The sequence below is a fragment of the Euleptes europaea genome, chromosome 3 (genome assembly GCF_029931775.1).
Source record: "Euleptes europaea isolate rEulEur1 chromosome 3, rEulEur1.hap1, whole genome shotgun sequence".
In the NCBI taxonomy this organism is placed as follows: Eukaryota; Metazoa; Chordata; class Lepidosauria; order Squamata; family Sphaerodactylidae; genus Euleptes; species Euleptes europaea.
In genome coordinates this window covers 61,571,019-61,596,183 of record NC_079314.1, presented here as the reverse complement: position 1 = coordinate 61,596,183, position 25,165 = coordinate 61,571,019, and the positions used below count along the sequence as shown (strand labels likewise).

The following is a 25,165-nucleotide window of genomic DNA, read 5'->3' as shown; positions in this document are numbered from 1 at the left end:
CCTAGCCAGTCTCCAGACCTTAATCCCATCGAAAATCTGTGGAGGGAGCTGAAGGTTCGAGTAGCTACACATCAGCCTCAAAATCTTACTGACTTGGAGAGGATCTGCAAAGAGGAGTGGGACAAAATACCTCCTGAGATGTGTGCAAACCTGGTGGCCACCTACAAGAAACGTCTGACCTCTGTAATTGCCAACAAGGGTTTTGCCACCAAGTACTAAGTCATCTTTTGCAAGGGGATCAAATATTTATTTCACTCATTATAATGCACATCAATCTCTGACTTTTGTCTTCTGGGTTTCTGGGGTTTTTCCTATTGTTATTCTGTCTCTCACAGCTACAATAAACCTACCATTAAAATTATGGATGTCATTTCTTCGTCAGAGGGCAAACGGGCATATTCAGCAGGGGATCAAATACTTTTTCTCCTCACTGTATATTGATTGTTAGGAGATGACTTTCCAATAAGTGTGTTTGAACCCTTTTGCCCATCAGAACTTAGAAAAGGTAATACTACCCCAGCTGACATGGATATATGTTTGTGGGAATGGGTATGTGAGAAAGAAATTTTGACAATTTTGAATTCAGATAGAACAGGGACAAGAAGATGTGTGAATTTGCTGAAAGATGAAGTACCTTGAGATGCACAATCTCTGAGGATGTGTTGCGGGATAGGGTACCTCCTGCTGTCCTGTACTGAACACCCATTTATGCTCTACTTGTACATCAATAACTAAAGAAAACATTTTTAAGGCCATCAGTCTCCAAGTCTCTATCATACACAGCAAAGTAAACCCAATAGGATTGCCCACTTGGGGAAGAGAAGGGGGTGAGCATATAACAATATCATAATGGAGGAATTAGGTCAAATAGGCAATTAGGTTACAAACTTAATTTGTTTTCAAGGTTTTAAGTTACAGAAGGGCTTGCCAGGACAAGGCAGTAAATGAGAACTACACACTGCCTGAGAAAGCTAAAAAGCAAGCTAGAAGACAGTTTGCATCTCAGTCCCAATTCAGGCTTCTCAAAGCCCTTGAAAAGTAGGCAACCAAAAAAATAAAATCATGTAATCATTAAATTAGCAAGGCTAGACATTATTATTGACTAAATTGAGGCTATCGTATTTTGGTCATATCATGAGACGACAAGAGTCACTGGAAAAGACAGTCATGCTAGGAAAAGTTGAGGGCAACAGGAAAAGAGGAAGACCCAACAAGAGATGGATGGACTCAATAAAGGAAGCCACAGCCCTCATTTTGCAAGATCTGATCAAGGCTGTCAAAGATAAGACGTTTTGGAGGACTTTCATTCATAGGGTCGCCATGAGTTGGAAGCGACTTGACGGCACTTAACACACACACAGAGACATTATTATTGAGGGAACAATCAAACAGTTGAAACAAAATTTGATGGTGTCGCCCAATGGTTTGAGGGTCTGGTGCTGCTTGTCATAGGGCCAAATCCTGGGATTTTATAACAAACCCCACTCCCATCTACTTCTGTGCATCGAAATTTAGCTGGACAAATAATAAAGAGCAAATATTTAAGCAATACCTGTATTTGGGTCAATATCATATAAAAATAGCTGGAAGCAAGCTTGTGAGTTAAACAAAACTAGTAACTGTGATAAAACCTTATTTCTAATTTTTTTGCTAAAGTTTTTGAAGTTTACCTTCAACTTTAGTTACAGTTAAATGCATGCAAATCCTGTAGATATCAGTGGGAGACATGCATAGTTTTAGGGCTGTGGCTAACTCATCATTATGTCGAGTTTAGGACCTGAAACCGTTGAAGAGCAAACTCAGCCCATCCCACTGAAGGAGATAATCACAGTGCCACTAAATTCACGAAGTGTGTAGTTAGTAGATAAGACTTTTGAAACTTGACCTTCTATACTGTATGAGCCTCTCACAGATCACTCTATGTTTTTCATTGATTTCAGTGTTGCTTTGAGCCAAATTCTATTCTTCTAATGTATGACACGTGTTAGATCATTGGTTTAGGTAAGAGTTCTGCATATCATTTTATTAAAGACTGTTTCAGATGCCACAGTGGGTCTTTCCTGCAGATTAAAAACAGTGAAGAAATAAATTAATTTAGCTTTGCTGTATGTGAGGGTGCAGGGCAGGATAGCAAATTTTTAATTTTTTGAAAGAAAATTGATTGTTGCGGGGTGAATTCTTCCCAACACATGTATGCACTAAAGACACCAGCATGATTGTGATCTCATGTGGCAACCAATACTCAGACTGGATGCTAGTATTTACATCCAAGTTTACGAATGTTGGTAGCAAGATCCATGGAACACAGATGTCATTTTTACATTTGGGATGGATCCCATGTAAGATATCCATGTGTGCAACCATCCTTGTGAAAGTGCTAAGATTGACTGCTTGCATTAAGGGAAAGTGATTGTATCCCCACTATCTTTTCTGTCAGCACAAAGATATAACAAACAAAATAGAACCGCCTATTGTACATTCCATTGCTCTCGTTGCACATTGTTACTTCTTCAGACATTATATTTAAGTGCTATCAGTTGTTGCAACCCTTGCATAAGCAGAAGCACGCTGAATACATTCCCTTTCCACTCTCACATCACCAAATCCAGTGGATACCCAGCCCATACCTACCCCCAGTACAATCCTATGATGAATTACTCATAAGAACATAAGAAAAGCCATGCTGGATCAGACCAGGGCCCATCAAGCCCAGCAGTGTTCACACAGTGGTCAGCCAGCTGCCTCCAGGAAGCCTCCAAACAAGAAAACTGCAGCAGCACCGTCCTGCCTGTGTTCCACAGCACCTAAGATATTCGGCATGTTCCTCTGATCCTGGAGAGAATAGGTATGGATCGTGACTAGTAGCCATTTTTACGAGTAGCCATGAATACCCCTCCCCTCCATGAACATGTTCACTCCCCTCTTAAAGCCTTCCAAGTTGGCAGCCATCACCACATCCTGGGGCAGGAAGTTCCACAATTTAACTGTACTCCAATCTAAGCCCATTGAAACCAACTGGAATTGCTGTTCATAGGCTTGCGCGGTGGGGGCAGGAGGGGGGGCAAGGCTGCATATGCAGCAGCGGCATCCGTTAGTTGCTCTGGCTTGATAGTTAGCACAAGAGGCCCTCAAGACGGGCTACTGTAATGCCCAGATATAAGGGCTGGTTTAGAACATTATGTATTCATATGCACACACATGGAAGCTTTGGGAATGTTGGCATCCACAACTATAAGAGGCCAACAGATTACATTGCTTGCCTGGTACGGCCTTTCACCAGTAGAGAAAATAGTGTCTTTGAATTACCTTCATCTTTAGGAATGTGGTTTCTACTTACTAAGATCACAAGACCTAGCACTTGCTTAGAGACGCCTTCGGGCAATATCTATAGGCTATGCTAATTAGAGAGGAGTAGATACCTAATGTGCATTGGTGCTTTTGTGTATCAATCTGCTTGTCAGCAGCCATGGGCCTGCCCCATGCGAATGCATAAATAATTCTGAGCTTCAAAATATTGTCGAAGGCTTTCACGGTCAGAGTTCATTGGTTCTTGTAGGTTATCCGGGCTGTGTGACCGTGGCCTTGGTATTTTCTTTCCTGACGTTTCGCCAGCAGCTGTGGCAGGCATCTTCAGAGGAGTAACACTGAAGGACAGTGTCACTCAGTGTCAAGTGTGTAGGAAGAGTAATATATAGTCAGAAAGGGGTTGGGTTTGAGCTGAATCATTGGTTTCCTGTCCTGAAAACCTCCAGACTAACAAAGACTACAGTCCACAATAGCCATGCAGATTAGCTTTGGATTTCACACATTAACAGATCACTTCAGGATACAATGGTTCCATATTAACATACCACACCCTCATTAGCACATTATCTTGATACTTACAGGACAGTGATTAGCACATTACCTTTGATACTTTTTGCAGGACAATGATTCAGCTCAAACCCAACCCCTTTCTGACTATATATTACTCTTCCTACACACTTGACACTGTCCTTCAGTGTTACTCCTCTGAAGATGTCTGCCACAGCTGCTGGCGAAACGTCAGGAAAGAAAATACCAAGACCACGGTCAAACAGCCCGGATAACCTACAAGAACCAATTCTGAGCTTCCTTTGTTTCTCTGGTGAGTAACTCTGCATCTAATTTGTGGGTTATTTCACCCCAGGTCTGTGTTTAGCTAAATAAAGAACTGTTGCTTTTAACCTCCTTAGTTGTCTTTATTGGACTCTATAAGACAACCAGCCACTTCACTACGAATGCTTCATTTGCGTCATATCTTACTCGACTTTTTCTGCTTGCGACAACGGCTGAAATGCGAACATTGAAAGAAAAGCCCTGTCCCTCGCCACCACATTTGTTCCTAGGGGGCAGAGGCCGTAACTTGTAGGCAGCAGGCCCGCTCGTGGTCAGACCACACTCGGTTCAAATGGATTCTGATTCTTATTTATTGTTGAAACTGTCCGTTTGTGCTGTTTCCTATCCCGTTTCAAGTGACTAAATACAGATGGCCCAGGCTAGCCTGATCTCGTCAGATCTCAGAAGCTAAGCAGGGTCAGCCCTGGTTAGTATTTGGATGGGAAGCCACCAAGGAAGTCCTGGGTTGCTGTGCAGAGGAAGGCAATGGCAACCCACCTCTGTTAGTCCCTTGCCATGAAAACCCCAAAAGGGGTCGCCATAAGTCAGCTGAGACTTGACCGCACTTTGCACACACACAAGAACCCACGGTTTGCAAGATGCGGAAATGATGGAGAGGAGGAGGGAAGCGGAGAGAGCGCGCGCGACAAAACTAAAGACCCGAATTTAGGGGCGGGGCCTTGTGACTCGTGTGGAAGTTGAAGGGAGTTTCCCGCGGGGGCGGGGAGGGGGGCTCCGTCTGGGCCGGGGGGCTGCAACGGCAAACAGCGATAGGGGAAGAAGCCGCTGCAGGCGTGATGTCGGGGGCCCAGCTGGGCTGCTCGGAGCCACCCGGAAAGTTTCCTCCTCCGTAGAAGAGACGCGGATTTGCAGCCCGCGAGGAAATGCCACGGTAGGGGCGCCTAAGGCCGTTTATGCCCCCTCGGATTCGCCGCGCTCTAGATGCACATTGCCCCATCCGAGTCCTCAAAACGAAATAATAATAATAATAATAATAATAATAATAATAATAATAATAATAAAAACACCCATGCAGAGTTTTGAGAATGTGGATGGAAAACAGGCGCATCTGGAGAGCGGCGAATCCAAGGCAACACCTCCCGGGCATCAATGGCCTAACTGTTGCTTTTCGGGCAGCGAGGCAGTTTGCAACGCCCGGGCTGCTCCTTCAGGCCGAAGGCTTTGGGGCTGCTGGCGGTCGCGTTTTCACCGCTGCCTGCGTGTTTGCTTGTTTTGAAGGCACTTTTTTTTTTTTACCAGGGTGGGAGGAGCAAGCGGCGCTGGCTGCGGAGTTGCAACAGTTGGGGTTGCTTCTTGGTGGCGCGTCTCCTTTCCCGAGTCTCCCTTTTCTTTTGCATTTAAAAAACACCATAAAAATCCGTTGGAAAGGCTTTTTCCTCGCCCCGCTCGTTTGCTCCTGCAGGGCCGTGCGTTCAAGCCCGTCGCAAGGGAGGGGAGGAGAAGAGCGTCGTTCCTCGGCGGAGAGAGCTGGCAGATGTCCCGGGCGAGAGAACCTCTTCCTCCGGGGCCTGCAGGGCCCGCGCGCGCCGCTCCGGCTGAAAAGAGCTTTTTGATCTCGCTCCCTGGAGGTAAGCTGCCCGAAAGTTTTCCTGCAAAAGGCAGCGACGCTGCCGCTGTGATTTGGGGCGCGTGTGCGTGCGTGGAGGTCTCTTGGACCAAAAAAACCCCCGACGTCACTTTGCGACCCCTCCCTCTCCGCCGTTCTCACTTGAGTATTTCGCATGCCTTCAGAAGGAGATGGCTGCAGCTCGTGCCTGCTTTTCTCGCCTCTTCGGTTTGTTGCTCCTTTTTTAAAAGTGTGTGCGCGCAACGCCTCCCAAATTCCTGCAAGGCCGAGGCATGCAGGAGCTGCCTGTACAAAAAAACCCTGTTCCTCTTCGGAGGTCAGCCGTGATGTTTTGAAGCTCTCAGAAGAGTTAGATGCTCTTGGCCCTTCTGCTCCCTCCAGAGTACATAGTGAACTCCTGCTAATTTCTGCTCTTCCTTTCGTTTCTTCTGCTGTGTTAATTAGCAGGAGGGTTTGCAGCAAGCGTTGAAGGGTAGGTCACGTGATGAAGCCTGTGTTAACGTGACAGGCTCTGTGTTCTCTGGATGCACAGAAGTTGGGGTTCAGGTATTCTTTCCCAAAAATACAATGAGAGGAGTTCAGACTCTTCACGTGCATGTGAAGAGAACACTTTCGACTGGTTGCCTCTTCATTTTATGCCATGGAATATGGCCATTTAGGTTTAAAGGGTACTGAGTGATGTCTGAAGTCTAGAGAACTCATTGTACAGATGTGATAACACCGCTCCACTTGTAGTCTTGTTTGGGGTTGTTGCTGCACCATTCACCCCAAAAGCTTGGAGTTTCATAAACCCTTCGGCATCCCAGAAGACTGGTAAATGGATTGCTTTTTGATGTCTTGTTGTGATTCAAACTTTTAAGGAGTGTGTGGAAAATGCAACAGCCAAATCCTGTGTTTGCTTATCCAGAAGGCTATCCCATAGAGTTCAGTGTGACATACAGCAAAATCCTGTTCATGTAAGGAAGTAACCACCACTGTGTGTTCAGTAGTGTGTGAATGCGTATAGGATTACAGTATGCTATAGAAATTAGCACAACTGTACTCATGTGAGTGATCTTACATGAGCATGTAATGTGGGAATGGGAAGCTCACAAAAGGCCATGCCACCTTTTCAGTAGTGTGGGAGGAGCTGTGCTCTTCTGTGAGCCCGGCCTTCTCCATCTGCACTGTTCAGCAAGTAGATCTTTTGTGTGAGCTGTTATTTGTTCACTTCAAAATCACTACAGTATTTTTATTTTTTTAGATACCTATATTCCGTTCTCCCTAATTAATTTTTATTTATAGTCTGCCTTTCTCATTGTATAATTTGCCTTGAGTCTCAATGTATGTAGGTAGAATAAGATATCTAATTAGTAAAGTAGCAGAAGTAGGATTACAGAAATCTAAAAACAAAGCATACATATTAAACATGATGTATTAACAATGCCAAAAGATGGAATTATGTAGTGAGAGCAAGATACTATATACGTGCATTCTCTGTTGTGGGCCCCCACGTTGTAGAATGGCCTGTCTGAGAAGGTCAAGAAAGCATCCACATTTCTGGCATTCCACAAATTATGCCAAACAATTGTTCCCTCTATTAAATCACCTTCTTGAATGATCACATTGAATGTATGCCTGTAGCTTTTATTAAAATATTCCCATGAACAATTGTTTGACATAGTTTGGGGAATTCTAGAAATGTGGATGCTTTCTTGACCTTCTCAGACAGGCCATTCCACAAAGTGGGGGCCCACAACAGAGAATGCACATGTATGTGTGGTTCTGAATTTCACGTTTGCAGGGCGATACTGCAGAAGGCCCTGCTCAGGTGAGTGCAGCTATCATGGTGGAATATAGCAGGAGAGGTGATGCTAGGGCTCAATGCCACAACGAGCTTTATATGTGATAGTCAGTACCTTGAATTGAATCCAGTGACTGATGGGCAGCCTGAGAGTGACCGCAGAATATGCATGTTCCAGCTAACTGAGCTGCAACATTATGTACCAACTGGGGTCTGTGACTTGACTTCAACGGCAGACCTAGATAGCATGTGTAAATGTTGATATTTATGCATATTTCTCATTTTATTTTGCAATTATTTTGGAAGGTTATGTACATGTCCATATTATATTTATGCCTTGTAATTTTTATGAATATATATATAGGTTTTAATTTGTTTGGGCATAATAATTTGTATCGTTATTGCTTACCTTTCTAAATAGAGGATGCAGACATAATGTACAAGTCCAAAGGATTGTGGACAATAGATCTGAGTGTTGTCTCTCACGTTTGCTCTCATTTTTGGGGTTCTTGCTTACCTGAGCTGTGATATTGGAAGTGAGCCTGGATAGGAGCAAAATCCAAGTAGGGAGGATTCAGCTCTCACCCCATACACCTTTGGCTCTTTAAATCTTGCAACTCCATTTTTATTTACCCATGTAAAGAGACATTTGCAGCCATGACATGTTTTTGGATCTGAGAGTAGAGATGGCTACTGACTTTTATGGTTGGCTAGTAGGCTGCAAGTTGGCCTAGAGAAAGTTGAGCCCCAGAACATCTAATTTAGAAATCAGGCCATATCACTTTGCATAACTTTTGAGCATATATATTTTTTTAGTGGAACACACATACCTGTTGCCAAGTAATTAATACATGACAAATTGGAAAATGTCAGGGAATACTAGCTGCTGCTTACATGCAAGTTTTTTCTTCTTCAAAAAATGCCATCCATTATGGAACCACTTCCTAAAGCTGAAAGAGCCACTTTTTCCCTGGACAAATATAATAGTTTAATTAGTGTCAGGGCTTATCAGAATTTAACTTCAGAACCAACTTTCAGTGCAGTAGTTTATTCTGGAAATGTGATGTGGTGGTCCATGCATAGACTACTTCTGATCATTGAGTAGCCTTAACAACCCTTCATATGTCTTGGATTACCGACAGTATCTTTGAGGTTTGGTGGGGGATTAGTATGTCTGCTGATATCTCACACTTATTATTTTAAAAATATGCCAGTAAACTCTCCATCGTAGAAGACCACAAGAATGTCAGGCAATACAGAGCAATCTGCAAAGTTAATACGTTGAGGGTGTCACTGAGAAAGTGCAACTGGACTTTTTGTCTGCAGTTGCAGGTCATTTCCTTAAAAGTTTTAAAGCAGGGGCCCCCAATTTTTCTGGCCTGTGGGAACCTTTAGAGTTCTGACACAGCAGGGTGCGGCCACAAAATGGCTGCTGCAGGAGCTAGAGCCAGCCACAAAAGGGTTGCTGCAGCTTACCTTCAGGTCCTTGTACCGTGGTGGCCACAGCAATGTAAAAATCTGCACAGCCAATCAGAAGTGTTGCTGGGCAAATGACCCACCTGGCCCTACCCACTTTCTAAAAACACTTGGTGTGCACCTTGTTGGGGAATCCTGTTTTAAAGTAACCTGGCAAGAAACTGCTGCTTCCCACAGCTACAAAAAAGAGATGCATTGTGAATAGTGCAAAGTTGCTGTCCCAGACTGCAGTATTTAAATAACCAAGTGAATTATTTAATATCCAGGAGCCTTGGCAGATAGGAAGAAGATTGTAGCGATTTAGGTACTAGCTGGTATTTTGTTGCTCAGATATTGCAACACAGTGCAGGGGAGTAGGTTTGAAATGCTTGCCAAAAAAACCCAGACCTAATGTATAGTCATTGAGAAGGGAGGAGAGCTACAGGACAGCTTAGGCTGCCTCACTTGGATCTGGGAGATAGAAATTCAAATCTCCGCTCTGCCATGGAAACGTGCTTGGGTGACCTTGGACCAGTGACACTCAGCCTAACCTACTTCATAGAGTTCTTGTGAGGATAAACTAGTGGAGAGGAGAACAATGTTGTAAGCTGCTTTGGGTCCCCATTGTGGAGAAAAGTGGGGTATCAATGAAGTAACTAACCCTGCTGCCAACAGAGATGGACGACTTACAAATAGTGTTGATCTCACGTTTTCTGCCCCTTGGTATTACTTGTTGCTACTGGCGGCATGGGGAAAAAAGCAACAATAAAGATTCAGTGGAGAGGAAATTAAGGAACAGGGCATGTGGGAATGAGTTGATTGGTCTTGTGATAGGAACCAGCTCTAGGGCAATCTTTCGTTTTCCTTCAATCATCATTGAGAGATAGTTGGGTGGAATTTGCCATTTTCCTTTGTATCTCCACAAGGAAAAAGGCTACAGTTAAAAAGCGGGGTGGGGGGCTGGCCATTCAGAATATGGGTTAGTGTATTGTTAAGAAGGTTGTGACCCCCTGCAGTTACAGGCCTAAGCTAAAAGGAATGGGAAATAGCTGCAACCTTTGGGATGAGGCCCATCACTTGCACAGTTGGGCTGACTTTGTAGGGAGGGAAGTCTGGATCCAAAGAGAGACAAGTTGACACATAATGCTTATTCTAAAATCTCCCCTCCTCTTTCTTTAATTCCTGTTGGATCTTAAAGTGGGCTAGGAAAACAAAACCAAATAAGGTCATGCAGTTGCTTCTATTTTTTTTTAAACTTGAATTTTGTTGATGCAGTTATCCTTAATTGCATGTCTGCCCCCTCCCCCAAATTAGAGCGAGCGAGCTGCCACTGCCTGAATTAGTTCCGTGTTGGATGAAATTAGTTCAGTATTTGTAGCTTGTGGGCATAGCAGTAATTTAAGGAAGTTTTATGGCATAGCAGCTTATAAGTGTAAATTATGTTGTAACTCCCAAGTTTTGTAAGCATAATATTTGAGGGGAAAAGAGGAAACACATATCTAACCCTGATTTAGATAATCTTGTGTAAGAATTGTATGCTTCAGGCAGAGATTGTTGAGCTGAACTTTGCCTTTTCTTTTGGCTGTGCTGTTGTGGTATATCAACATTGATATTACTGAAACCTCAAGTTTTGCAAGTTTTCTCATTTTCCCAGATTAGGTAGCACACTTTACTGGCAATGACTGAACGTTATGAGTAACAGAGGCTATTTTTTTTCTTGCTAATGTTTGACAGTATTATTAATACTACTGTTTTGAGGGATGAGTACTGTCTTGTCTTTTGGTTGTCTCTTGTTTAATTGTCTTATGTTACATGGTTCACTTTGATTTTAATGCAGCTGTGAATTTAGCTAACAAAATGCAAGGTTTTTGGCAGAGCTTCAGCACTGATGTTGCAAGGGCACACTTCAGCATTCAGTTTCATGTACGTAATTCCAGTTAAGATGATTCATACAAATGGAGAAAGGATATACATACACCTGAAGAACCATCTTGAAATTTGCTTTTTTATCTGCCCATCTTGAAGGGTGATTTAGTTGAAATTTTTGACCTTGGATTCTTTTCCAGCCAGAATCCACAGCTGACTGAAGTAAGTGGGGGCAGAGCCATGGCTCCTTTGATGTTTCTGCTATAGTCACTTAGTGCTGAAAAGGCAAGCAGTGTTTCATTCTAAAAATACAGCTTGCCTCCTCATCAATTTGACTGTTTGCAGCAGGGCTATCAAAGAAATTTCTGGCTGAACTCACCTTTCCTGTTTGTACTCACATGGCTTCAGTGAGTTGCAGTCAAAGTATTAAAAAATAAACTGCTTTAATTTGTGAAATACCTAGGTATACTATCAGAGTCTGATGTTTATGTAAATAATGTCTTTTAGACTTGCCAATTTTAGAGTTTTACACTTCAGATCAGTAGGTTTTTTAAAAAATAGCCACTAAAGTATATGAGCTGGGGACTCCTTTGTAAAGTTGGCATGTAAAGCTACCTGACATTTTGAATTAAATGCCATGGTACTTTTGACACTTTTTTGCTTAAAGATATAACAATATAATAATGCATATATATGTAACGTATGATGCAGTAACTTGGTAAAATTCTCACTGATTCTGATTTGGATCAGAATGCTTTGAGTATTAGATTGATGAACTAATTATGATCACTTTTTTTTGCTGTCAAGTCACAGCTGATTTATGGTGAACCCTGGTGGGATTTTTGTGTAAGAGACGTTCAGAGGTGGTTTGCCATTGCCTGCCTCCATGTCACAGTGGTATTCCTTAGAGGTCTCCCATCCAAATACCAGCCAGGGTCAGGGCTGAGAGTATGTGACTGGCCCAAGGTCACCCAGCAAGCTTCCATGGTGCGAGTGGGGATTTGAACCTGGGTTTCTCAGGTTTTGGTCCAAAACCTTAACCACTACACCACGTTGGCTCGCCATAATCACTTTAGGAGCTCCAAATCACTCTTATCTTTGGCACATTCCAATAATGTTAACTTGGTGCCAGTGGTATGCTACATTTTTGCCCCAGAAACATGTTTGTGTGAATATGGCTCACTTTCAAATTGTAGTCCAAATTTGTTCTAAAACTTTCCCAAGTATAAGGAAGAAATATTTTTTTCCCCTGCCTTTCAAATTGTTCCTATGGTGCTGCTGGCTTAGACTCTACATCTGACTTTGGAAATCTCCACAGTGATTCACACACTAGTCATAATCTTTGTGACTAAGATATTGACTTGCCATCCCAAATTTTGAAGGAGAACGGAATCTGAAATAGAGTGAAATCATGAAAGTTATGCAATGGATTGCGAAATTAGCAAGTCTCAAGCAATCAAAATAATAGAAATTACTCATTGTTAATATAAAATAATGAAACTATCAGGCACCAAAGTGGTATGTATACAAGTTACATTATTCAAGCAAGAAGATAAGAGGCTAGTAGAAGGAAAGAGGGCAAGAGAATTGATAAGGAAAACTGTAGCTACTGAACATCCATTCAGGGACCCAAGCAGCAATGCGGGTTTGAAGCATCTCAACACTAAATGTGCCAAAAAGGGAAAAGAAACAGGTACACTTAGGGAGCAATCCTAAGCATATCTACTCAGATGTAAGCCCCATATTATTCCATGGGGCTTACTGCCAGGAAAGTGTTCTTAGGATTGCAGCATTACTGTATGTCAAGAGGCATTCTGCAGCTTCACAAATATGGAGTTAGAGGCAACTAGAAGTGCGTACTTCAGAGCAGGTTCTGACCCAATTATAGAGACTTGGAAAGGGGGAGAATGGAGGGGGGGCAGGGATCATAAGTGCATGCTGGTCAGTCAAAGGAGAAGGGAGGATCTTGGAAATTATTTCACATAAGGTAAAAGAGGGGGCAGTTCCAGGAGGGGAGGGGGTGAATTATGAAGGAGATTCTGTTCGAATTGCCCATGCCTTCCTTTAGAATAGCTGTGCCATCTTTTACAAGAAATAAATATATTGTTTAATCTCTGTCCTCCTTACCAGTAACTTTGTGCTCATAGTTCCTTTATATTCTCTTTTTGTACCTCCAGAAACAAACTACCACGCTCAGATGGATTGTAGCAACCATATCAGCTCGTTTCATTGCCCATAGTGGCCAACCTCGTGTGCTAGCATGTCCTACTTCCTGTGATCCTTACCTTTCAATTACACCACATACTGTCATCCATAATAAAAGACTCACTAAAACCTGTACATTCTTCTGTTTCTTGATTTTCACATTATAAAGGTTTCCCTTTAAGGAATCAGGTAATGCTGTAAAATTCAGCAAGATCTTGGATGAATTGTTCATGCAGCCAAGCGTTAAACTTGCTACAGGGGTGCTGTTTTGGACAGCAGTTTAATCAAGGGGCTTAGAATTTTGTTTTTCCTTTTCCCAGATGTGTGTTAAAAATCCTTTCCCTAAAGGCTTTCATATAGAGGGGCACAGCTCACAATTCAGTTTTAAGATATGATGCCTGCTGTAATGTTTATACATTTGTGAGTCTATCCACCATTACTGTACTTAGACTGGGATAGTGTTAAATTTGGTTAACTTGTACAAGAGTTAAAATCTGTTGTAATTCCTATCTACAAAAGAGGTTCCAAGGATAATCCCAGTAGTTATAGACCCATAAGTCTGTTGTTAGTTATAGGGAAGGGCTGTACTACTACATATTGTCATCCCTGTGGCAAGCTGATACTCTGGGGACTGTTTTTGCCTTACAGCAGCTTCCATAAAGGGTTGGATGGATCTTCAAAATTAAACTAACAGATGGCTCCAGGAACATCCAGTGCTGATAAGGAAACTCCATGTTCTTCCATCCACCTGGCAAGCTTCACTAGATTTTGGGATGAGAGCTGAGGAAAGTTGCCATATGGAAGCCATTTGTTGTGGGGACAAAACAATACTGGCTTGATAATTTCAGTATCATTTGCTTTGAATGGGAAGGTTAAATGAGGTTTGAAGCTTGATTACTCCCTTTTTATGGCTGGATGTGCATGTGCTCTTTTTAGATGTATGGATTAGTATAAAAAGAAGGCAATTTTTCCCCCTCCAAATTGTAAATTAACCTTTTCTTTTAAAAAAAAATGCTTGAAGAATTTGCTGCAGTGCTATTTTAGGTGTCCTTAACTTTGGCTCATTTGTGCCTCCAGTGTTTATTTAACCACAAACAAATCTATATGATAATGTTTTGGGGAATCCCCACTGATAAAGTAGCTTGTAAAGGAGGAGTAAAGCTGTTTGAATTGGTGACTATAGTTTTATCCTTTGTTCCTGTTGTTTAGAAAAATCTGGAGACAGAATGGCTGTAGGGGAGAGAGAAACAACACAGCCTTCAAATAACCAAAGTATACAGGGAAATACACAAGGCCAGTCAGTCTGGAGAAATAATGCTAGTGATGACCTCGTCAGAAGTAAGTATTACCAGAACAAATTGCTGCTGTTTAGACTTTCTATAGCATAATCTGTGTACTGATTGTCAGTTCAATTTTAAGGGGGGGGGGGAAGGGCTTTGGAGGCGGCGTGACCCATCGCCATTCAAATGGGCATTTACGCTGGTGCTGAGCCACTTGTGTTAGTGCTGGGGAGCGGTACGGCAGTGCTAGGCTTGGATGCCGCGGTTTATGCTGGTGCCAGTGGGGGCATTCCCGGGTGTGGGGCTGAAATTAGCTCCCAGAGCCCTTTCGCCCCAGGAACACCCCCTTTTGCTGGCATGAATTTATGCCAGCAAAAATCCTGGCACAGCCTGTGGAATTGCATAGAGCACTTTCATAGGCTTTGGGGGATTTTCCTGTATGGCTTGCTATATACTTGAGCTCTATAACTTAACTATCCATAAAATATACTGAGTGATGGTGATGTTTCATCAACGTGAGGGTTGGATTCAGACTAATATTTCTGTGGGCATAAGGACATTGTGCAGAGCTTGATTTTCCACCCCACCCCCCCACCCCCGGAAGTCCAAAATGTGCTCCAAAACTCAGAAGGCAAGAAGTGGCAAAATCATGTACTAAAGGAGAAAGTCCTTGCTCCCACTGAAACATTAGTGTGGTTCACTTCCATAGTTAATTTTTTTGTGGTTTTGTTTCTTTATTGTACTTTTCTCTTTTACTTTAATCAGCAGAATTCCTAAGTTCTGATGGAGGAATTAAAACGGCATAGAAACTAAAAGGCATGGAGAGAATTGCTAAATTTCTAACTTTGGGGGCTTACAGTGCATTCCTAGGGCTGGGGGCTGAATCGCCTTAGGAGGTGACGTGACCCCTATGCCAGCGTCCATGCCACTTGCCCGTGCTTTCTCCCCTTCTGAATAATCTCCCTTCCCTCATTCAGAGCAGGAGTGCTGGACAGGAACCCTAAACAGGACTACTCCAGTTAGGATCTAGGGGAACTATTGCAATGTTTTGTTGCAGGTCCTCAGATGCATTGTTTCATGCGGTGCATGCGTTTAATGGATTATTTGTAATGACTGATTAAACTGCATTGAAATACTCTAATTAACACAAATATTATGGAATAGAAAGTTGAATCAGAGCCTGAATGTAGACATGTTTGGTTTAGTGCATATGGAACATTTAAAAAATAAACAACGAAAAACTTTTTTTTATAAGGCTGACTTGTTAAAGAGCCTGATTTTCTGTGTTCAGTGTAACAAAATAAGATGAAGTAAATTTGTTAAGAACTTTGTTCCCGTTTACCATTGATTTAATGACTCAAAATTTCTTTTGTTCCAATTTGCCCACCTACACACTTACAGTATTGCTCCTTTTGTTAAGGTTTTTAGCTTTCATTCATAAATGTTTCCAGATGCTTGTTTTTCACTTTTAAGCATTCCAGGCAGATAATATATTTGGGTTCATTTTATTGGTAACCTTTCATTCAACAGTTCAGTGTTAAAATGCTTTTGCTATATACATTTACCTTTGCTTTCAGGCATCAGATATCAGTCACCTACTAATTTTGCCTTATAGAAAGATGCCTATGGCTTTATTACAATGTGAATAATGTTGGGTCAAGCTTTGGAAGGAAACTTTTAGCAATAGTTAGTGGTAATAGTGGTACACAAAATGTGAACAGCTTGAATACTGGAGTGAGATTACACAACATTGTAGATAGTTAGGGTTCCTGACAGGCCTGAGGAGAAATGTTCTGTCTCTTTGGCAGAAGCTTAATGAGATGTTTTTTATCAGGAGATGTAATTTACCTTCATGTCATTAAAAGCTTCAGCTTCCCATTTCTATACATTAAGCCCCTATTAAAGGGACAGAACATTTCCCTCCAGGATTACTGGCAACCGTACAAATAGTTCTATTGAAGTCATAACACCTTTCTAGTTGGGGCATTGCTTAAAGTTCATGGCAGATTCTAATACCTCCTCTATGTTTTTACCTCTTTTGTTCCATTTTATGGTTGGGCAAGGTGGTTGGAGAGACTCAAGGGTGTTCATGTGCTTTTCCCAGGAGCTGCACTTGAACTTGGTAACTGCATATTGATCTTTAGACTGCACTTTGGTTGTAACATTAGAAATTGGAACTGGCTGTCAGGTAATGTTTTCTGCTGTTGTGCTCAAATTAATAACTTTACACATGCAGAAGGTTGATGGGTTGGTTTGGTTCAGTTATGGTAATGTTTAGAAAATTTTTGTTGTTTCACAGGTAGCATTTCATGGTACAGTTTTTGTTCAAGAAACCTTTTGCTATAAACAGTCATTACTGAAAGCCACTGTTTAACATGTATTATTAATTTTAATGATTAGCTTTCTTATATATTCATTGTTGATTTGGGCACCTGTAGGATCTTATGGTGAAGAGGCCTTGTTCTTAACATGGGAACCTTTCTGCTTCTGTTGTCATTGCTCATATTATAACATTTATTGTTGTCACTGTTTTTCTGCCACATTACAGTAATGTTTTTGTAGTTCACAGTTGTGTTTGAATCAGTGAAACAATACCTACAAACTTAATTCCGCACAACTTGTTGAATATAAAAGTTCTAGGAACAGCTGGCATAGGAAATTCCAATGTCTTTAGATTTGTGCAGATTTAATCTTCCTGTTGCTCAAACAGGACTTCAGCTTTGTGATATTTAAGAAAACAAGAAGCATCTCCCACATATATTCAAACTGTCATGAATAATTGATTAATAATAATCCAGTTCTCAAGATTAAATAGCCTATTATATGCTGAAGTTTTACAGATAGAAAGGTCACTGCCATCCATCATTTCAGCTTCAAATTTATCCTCTTCTTCACTAAACATCGCCCTGGTAATTTCTAGAAAGGGATATTTTCATCCAGATGGAGAAGATAAACTTGTGTTGGATGTGCTGTACTAACTTATAAAGTTGGTAAAAAATAGGAATTTCTTTATTGTGAAAACCTTAAACCATTTTAAAACTATGTGTAATGTACTATTAAAAATTCTTCCATAGTTCTTAAGAGACTGAAGAGTCTGTATTTGTAATATTGCCTTTTGCGCAAATTAGAACATAGTGTTCTGGTAATTTATTGTTCAAGACCAATTCATGTGACTATCTCTACTGCACAATGATTGCAAATGCAATGATAGGTTGCTTGCATGAAATCCCTGTTGGACATTAGCCCTTGATAATATTTCGTATCAGGATAGCTTTCACCAGCTGAAAGTCAGAAGTAACTGTCACTTACACTACTGCCATTCACATGATCATATAGTAATTTTCAAATGGGATATTAACTAATTGACCTGTGTTATGATGCTTTCAGGAGAATACTGTTCCTTGGGTTCTACCTTTCAAATAGAGAGCTCCCCCCAGCTGACTTTAATGATAATTCTTGCAAATAAGAGTGCTCAGCATATCTCACTGATGCACTTTGTATCATTGGTTATATCTAGACAAAGAAGCGCTCCTACACAGTGATCTTAAATCTGAGACGGACTATTGCTCTCCTACAGTTCAAAAGTATTATCCCATTAACATAAGTGATTCTAAAGTAGATTGGACTTGCAGGCTGTATAAGTATGGATCGAAGTGATCAGTGTATTGTTGAGAAGGGATGATTTTGCTTTCCTGGGTAAGATTATTATTTCCTACTTTTTTATTTTTGTGTCTGAGTGCATTAATCAATTTAAAAGTTTTGGGATAATGGCACCCCCTCCCCCACTCAAGCTGTCAGTATAATAAAGTCCTGATTGTGTTAACACCCTCCTTTTGTCTTTGTTCATAACTCTATAGCCTTTCCTCTGAATACATATAGAAGATTCTTTAGTAATAATCAAGTCTCTGAATTTTTGATGCTTTCCAAATGAAGTACAGAATGCAATAATTAAGTGTGAAGCAAATGCTTCAGTCTTATATTCCAGTTGTAATACATCCTTATGCCTCCTGGTAGAAATAATGCTGCAATTTATGCTAAGATGTGTACTGTGGTAGTTTCTCTGTTAATTCAAAGTAATTTGGCTTGGATTAGTAGTGCACAGAATACAAGGAACTGTTAATGATTTTCCTGATATAATGTTATGGATCAAGAGAACAAGATGTGTGCAAGTTTCTGCAATAATGATATATTTATTGAGCCATATTTAGCATTTGAACAAACAATTTAGATACTTTGGCAAACTGTTAGTCATAATATGCATCCTTACTAATTTCTGGGTAAGAAGTCCTAAATGATAACCATCTCCAAAATGATTAAATAGTACTCCAAGAAAACACAATATTTAAAATAAAAATTGAGTGGTTATTTGGTTGCATGTGCACAACGTAACTTACTGTTGTGTCTGTCCAGGTGTACACGTGTCAAGTTTATCTGTATGAAATACATGCAGTAGAAGTTGGTATTTGAGTAGTCTGAAAAATGTGTCCTGTATTTTACAGCAGTCTGAGAAAATTCACCAGTTCACCTGTCTATGTATGTTTGTGTTTCCAAGACCATTTAAAACAGTGTAGCAGACTGCTTGCCTCAGGTCAGTGGCTGCATGGCTGACTTAAATCTGTCTTTGGATCTAAAGCTGAAGTGGGAGATGGTATAATAAGCAGAGATGAACTCTACAGGTAAAAGATTTCACCTGTGTTGGAAACATGTTGAGAAGACTGGATACTTAATGAAATCTGTCAGAGTTCAGGCATGGATTTGGAGGTGTCAGACACATTGTAGGCCTTCCAACTTTCCTGACCTGAGTCCCATCTTTAACTCCCTGGAAGCAGATTGGGATCTACTAAGTAGAAGGCATGTATAGGACACCATGGGGCATCACAGCAATTCATTGTCAGTTAATAGCCATCTGAGGCTAGATGGGCAGCAACCTGAAAAAGGGCCTTCTGTCATGGCACTGAAAACTTGGATTTACCTTCTCAAGAAAATTTATCTGTCTCCCTCTATAGTTCTGTTCCACTAGCAGGTGAAGACCTTTTTGTTTTGTTTGGTGTTCCCTCACTAACTCTTATTAGCCCTCCTTGTTTGTGTGATTATATGTTTTATTTGTTTTAAGAGTTTTATATAAACCTTTCTGTCTTAATTGCTATATTAATCTATGAACTGTTCATTGCCTTGGGCCGAAACTGTTCACCCTGTTGGGTCGAAAGGCAGCATAGAAATGATTAAAATGTTGTAGTGGGAGATATATTGTAGTGGGAAGCAAGTGAGCAGGTTCAGCAATCCTCTTCCTGAAAGCTCTCCCTTCCCTTCGCCCACCCCCGTTTGGCTGCCTTCTTCCCTATTAGTTGTCCAGTGCTCCTTGCCTGGTGCTTGCAGTGTGGAGCCTTCCCTGCCCCTGAAAAATTAGGCTTCTGTCTTTTTCTGGCATCCTTTCTCAGCCCCTCAGAGCAGGACCACATTTTTAAGGGCTTTTAATAGAATCAGGCAGAGATGATTTACACTTTAAATGAAAATGTTAGACGTGTTATATGGTTACTGTTGCTTTTTATGGGAATAAGGAGGAGGACAACAGATCTAGTTACTTCCTGTTTTGTTGTGAGCTGAAGTTGTGTTCAAAGCATAAGAGTTGGAAAGGTTTCAACTTGTACTAGGAATTTCAAGCATGAATTACATATTATGTGGGACTTGAAGCCTCTCTCTGTTTTGAAGAAGAGGGAATAGTTTGTTAGTGTCTTCTAAGTTGTTCTGAGTAAATGGTACAAAGAGCAGTACACTTTGAAACTGTCACACCTTGGACTGAAGCTGTGTCCTTATGCTGTACATATGCTACAGTTTTGGTCAGAAAGCCCTGAAAACAAAGGATCGAATATTACCCTGCGCTCTGTCTCCCACACCCCTTTGTCACTCCTCAATTCTTGCTTGTGGATAGGTACAAGTACAGCTTTCATGTGGAATGGGGGGCTTGATTGAATGAAGGAAGGAGAGCAGATGAGAATATGGAAGACATTTATATGGTTCCCATTCCCATAATGGCCTGGTATGATGCCTGGTAATACGCTGTGTTTGAGTGTTGAAAATCAGGATTGTTTTATGCGATTTTATGACACCCCCCTCAAGTTTGACCATCACATCTCTGAAGGGTAAAGCAAAGTTATTTAAGAAAAAATTGGAAGATGTCCTGTGATTTAAAGAACTGTTTTCTACATTTACTGTAGTTTAGGAAAAAATTCTCGAGTCTTGAAGTCCGTTGAAAAAGTTAAGAAATATTTGTAAAGCCAGGTACGTTAAATAAGGTCTAACAAGGCAATCTTAAGTTTTACACATTTTTTAAAAGGGAGCTTCAACTTTTAATTGAAATAAACTGTCATCTCATTTTATTGCTGCGTGCATTTTATTATGGCATAACAATACTGCAGTTCTTCAAATTTTTGAAGATAATGTTCTGCTGATATTCAGTGCCCACTCAGTTAATTCCACAAGATAAGGACTTCTGAGTACCCCTGGCCTCTGCTATATTGAAACTATGCAAGCATAATGATTTCATAGAGATTTATATCTTCCTCTGTGAACTGAGAGGAGGATCAGAATTTTAACTTCCTTGGGAAAAAAATATAGCATGGATAATTTCATCCCATTATGGCAGTCTTACCATCTTCTCCAGTGAATGTTCTGTTACAAATTTACAAGAGTGAGAGGGTTTTTTTCTATGCTCAATTTTGAGACTTGCAAGTGACATGGTACCCCGTATTCTAGTAACAAGTATGTTGTAGTCATTGGGGGAGTTTAAAACCAGAATTGTTTGGCACCGGTGTCAACGAGCTTCCTTTGTGGAAAGTAAGTGTATCACTTTTCTAGGAAAATCTATCTTTGCAATCCATAGTAAATAATTCTTGCTACTTAACTGTAGTAGTATATTCATATGATAGGCAGGACCTACTGTAGTAATGTAGATAAAATACTTTGCCATGTCATGAAAATTGTGAGCTGGGCTCTTTGATATTAAATAAGACTCTTTATTATCCCTAAATATGGTAAATTTGAAGAACTTCTTTTATAAGAGGTAGATCAAAATTAATATTTCTTTTGAACCTGTAGATAAATAAACATGTATATTTATTGTAACATACTTCCAGTGTAATGCTTACTTTTTGAAAAATTATTTTAGTATAATAAAATACCATTTTCTATCTTCAAATTAAATTTAGAGTGAGAAAGCTTATGTCTTCAAAAATGGATTGGGTCAGTCCTTGACTGATTCTGGCTACCTACAGTGCAATCCTGAACAGAGTCATACCCTCCAAAGTTCGTTGAAGTCAATCAGTGAAGTCAATGTAACTCTGCTTAGGGTTGTTCAGCTAGTCAGTTTCTGGGAGGAATGTTGCAGGATTCCTCTTCTGGGTGTTCTCTAGGTCAGGGGTGGGGAACCTTTTTTCCGTCAAGGGCCATTTGAATATTTATAACATCATTCGCGGGCCATACAAAATTATCAACTTAAAAATTAGACAACCAAGCCCCAAGCAGGCAGCTGCCCTAGATGACACCCCCCCAGTACAGGCAAGCAGGCAGGCATCTAACCGGTGGTGCATTCGCCCACCTGGTGGCACAGGATGGTCTGTTGCACCAGCCGGGTGTAGCCATCCAGCCACACTGGAGTTGCTCCTGCTCCGCATGGTTGGGGCTGAATTCTACAGCCAGCTCCTGCTACCTCTGCCTGCAGGGGTGAAATGAGGACACACTGGCTAAGAACTTGCTCCCCCCAATACATTCTGGCTCTGCCCCTTTTAACCCCTCCATTGTCGCCACTTCCTCCCCCAGCCCTCTTGTAGTACAGGGGGAATATGTTTCTCCATGGCCCGGGTGGGAAAGGGTTAACACTGTTTCTTGGGCGGTCCTAGCAGCTCCATAGCTTACGACTTCTGCAAGGGGGAAAAAGGTTCCTTTTCTTGGCAAAACAAACTCACATCCGCCTTGAATAGAGGCTATTCCTGTCCGCTGGAGGGGGTGGATCGCCAGTCTTAGATCCTTCTGAGTTAGAGATCTTCCAGGACCCATAAAGGGCCAGACCAAATGACTTTGCGGGCCTTATACGGCCCCCGGGCCTGATGTTCCCCACCCATGCTCTAGGTACATGACGAACTGTAATATGTTAAGGTGGACATCTACCCTATCAGTTATTGTTTAGTGGATATCTAGCTCTGTTGGTTTGGTAGAAAAGTGCCTTGTGTGCATTAAGAGCCCATTCCTGAAGGGGGGCAGAGCTCTTCAGGAGCCAATGTGAACCCGCACCGGTGTAGGTGCTACTTTATACAGAATAAAGTGGCACCTATCTCAGCACAGGGGCAAACACACCAGTATCCGGGAGCGACAGAGTTCTGCAGGTCTGCGCCGCCAGCACAGCCACTCCAAGAACAAAATCCCAGAGGAGAATGCCTCCGCCGGTGTGGGGGAGGCGTTCCCAGGGGTGCAGCTGACACTAGTCAGCCTCCTAACCCCTCTCGCCCCAGGAATGCCCCCTCGCACAGCAAAGTTGCTACACCTTTCTTGTGTTGTAGCTTTTGCTGTTCTCAAGGGAGCATCTTTTCCTTTTTTCTATTTTTTTGTTTTGTTTTTTAAATACCTTTTTTACCTCCGTGGCGGCTGGGAAGCCTCTGAAAAGGTGGCGTGGCTGCACTGCTCCCGGCCACTACGGAAAATACCCCCCTCCCTCAGGAATGGGCTGTAAGCCTTTGTATAGAATTGTTTGACTAGGACCACTGGCAGAGAAATGTTAAAAAGTTTTTGAGTTAGCTTTATGTTGCTCTGATGTTTACATACATCTTTGTGTGTGCCTGCGGTTTGGCCTTCATCAATATGAAGAGAATTCTCTCTGAAAACTCTTTAGAAATTCTTTTCTAGACTGATTTACAGCCGTTTGTCAATAACAATTAAAAATCAAGTTACACAACTATCAAAGGGAAACCATCAAAGTTCTGAGTTGAACTCATACTGGCATTTCTTAATGTTTGACTGTTGTCTCATAATTACAGTCTCTAATGGTTCTCTGGTATATTCACTGCACCCCTACCCCAAATCCTAATAGACCATTTTTCTTAATCCCCCACTAAAAATGTCTTTCCTCAGAAAATGTCCTCGGTCTAGTTCCCTTTCCCCCTCATAGGTTCCTTCCCTAGTATTGTTAATTGGAACAGATAACAGGAACCAGGTGCTAGGAAAGACATTTTCAAGAACCTGTTGAAATGCTGCTATTTAGCTACAGAGATCAAAGATCTGAATGTGTGCAAGACAGCATCATGCATTCATTGATAAAGAAAAACAGAGTTGCACTTACCTGTAACTGTTGTTCATCCAGTGGTCTTCTGTGCAGGCATGCATGGGGACTGCGCTTGTGCAGGCCAGCCGCGGAGAACTGACTAGAAAGCTTTTAGGAGCTTCAGAACGCCTGGAGCGCTCCCCCTCCCCTCCGTCCCAGGCCGAGTGCAAGCCGGCTTCTCGCCCAACGGTCATGTGACGGAGGGAGGAGGGGCGCTCCCCCTCAGTTCTCCCTTCGCCGCCGTGGAAGACCACCATAGTCACCAAGCAGTAGCCCACAGCGGGGAAAGGAGGGAGGGATGCGTGCCTGCACAGAAGACCACTTGATGAACAACAGTTACAGGTAAGTGCAACTCTGTTTTTCATCTTAGTGGCTTCTGTGCAGTCCCCCATGGGAGGCTAGTATCATTTAATGAGTAATGAGACATCCCATATAAAGGTGAAGTAAGAGGTTGCAAACCGTCTGACCCTGATCATTCAAAAAACTGAGCCCACTTGGCAGCATAAGATGACCATCTGTGCGGTATGCATAATACTATTAACAACCTTGTGACTCTAGGTAGGTCCCGATCGATGGTTGAGATGACCACGCCACCCACTGTAGTGAAGCGACATTGTGGCAGAGAAGGAAGGGGCTATACCCTGATTAGCTAGTCTTCTTGAGAAAGTACCCCAAATCCCCATCAAAAGTAATCTACAGATTGGGAACACAAAACATTGTGGCCAATAGGGACCTATGAGCATCACTGGTGTCCTGGGTCTGTGGAGTCAGGGAACAAAAATGCAGCATCAAAAGAAATGTGACCAGTGAAACTGGAAAATCTCCCCGAAGGCCTCATGGCAGCCAGTGTTCTGTAGAAAGCAGGGACATATTGCATCAGCACTTGAGATGATAAGACTCTACCTGGGAAAAACCCATTCCCTTAAAAGGGAAAGCAGGGAACATAGAGTGAGGGATTACTTGAGGGTTGATGAAATCTGTCAGCTTGGGATATCTGAGAGAGTAGACTTCTCCCACCACCTGGATGTCCAGGAAGGAAACGTTGTGCTGTTAGGTCCTTTGCCACAACCGGAAAAACCTGGGACAGCAGGACAGGGAACTCTTCCTCATGCTATAGATATTTACATTGCCATGCTATATACACTCATAGCAGTGGCTGAAAAAAGGTACAAAATGGTACTGGATTGTCCTGACTTCCAGAAGAATAATGTGATTTCATGAAGGAAAATATTCAGGTAAACACCCTTGCACAAGTGCTTGTGAGAACCTTAGAACTGGAGAGAACACAGCACAGTTCTGGATATAGGAAGACTATGTCTTCAGATGGTATTAGCATAGTTGCCCTGTCGGACAGGATCTGTACCACTAGTCTGGGAAGGAGCAGGAACCAAAGAGATATGCAATAAAACCAACCGTAGTAGGGGACGATGACTGGAAACATATATATTTGTTTGTTTGTTTGTTTGCCTTTGGTAAGGTATGTTTTTAATGTCCTCTTGAAAATCCTTGTTTTGTAAATTCGGGAACCAGAGGTCTAATGT

General features: G+C 41.8%; 1 protein-coding gene across 1 annotated transcript in view; it reads left to right on the top strand.

Moving 5' to 3' along the window:
• Positions 1 to 5,617: 5,617 nt before the first annotated feature.
• Positions 5,618 to 25,165, top strand: part of MDFIC (MyoD family inhibitor domain containing) — a 53,586-nt gene continuing 34,038 nt past the window's right edge. Inside the window, exons 1-2 of the mRNA XM_056847264.1 lie at positions 5,618 to 5,726; positions 14,244 to 14,372. Coding sequence (XP_056703242.1) covers positions 5,633 to 5,726; positions 14,244 to 14,372 — 223 coding nt within the window. The 5' untranslated portion in view covers positions 5,618 to 5,632. The remainder of the gene's footprint in view (positions 5,727 to 14,243; positions 14,373 to 25,165) is intronic.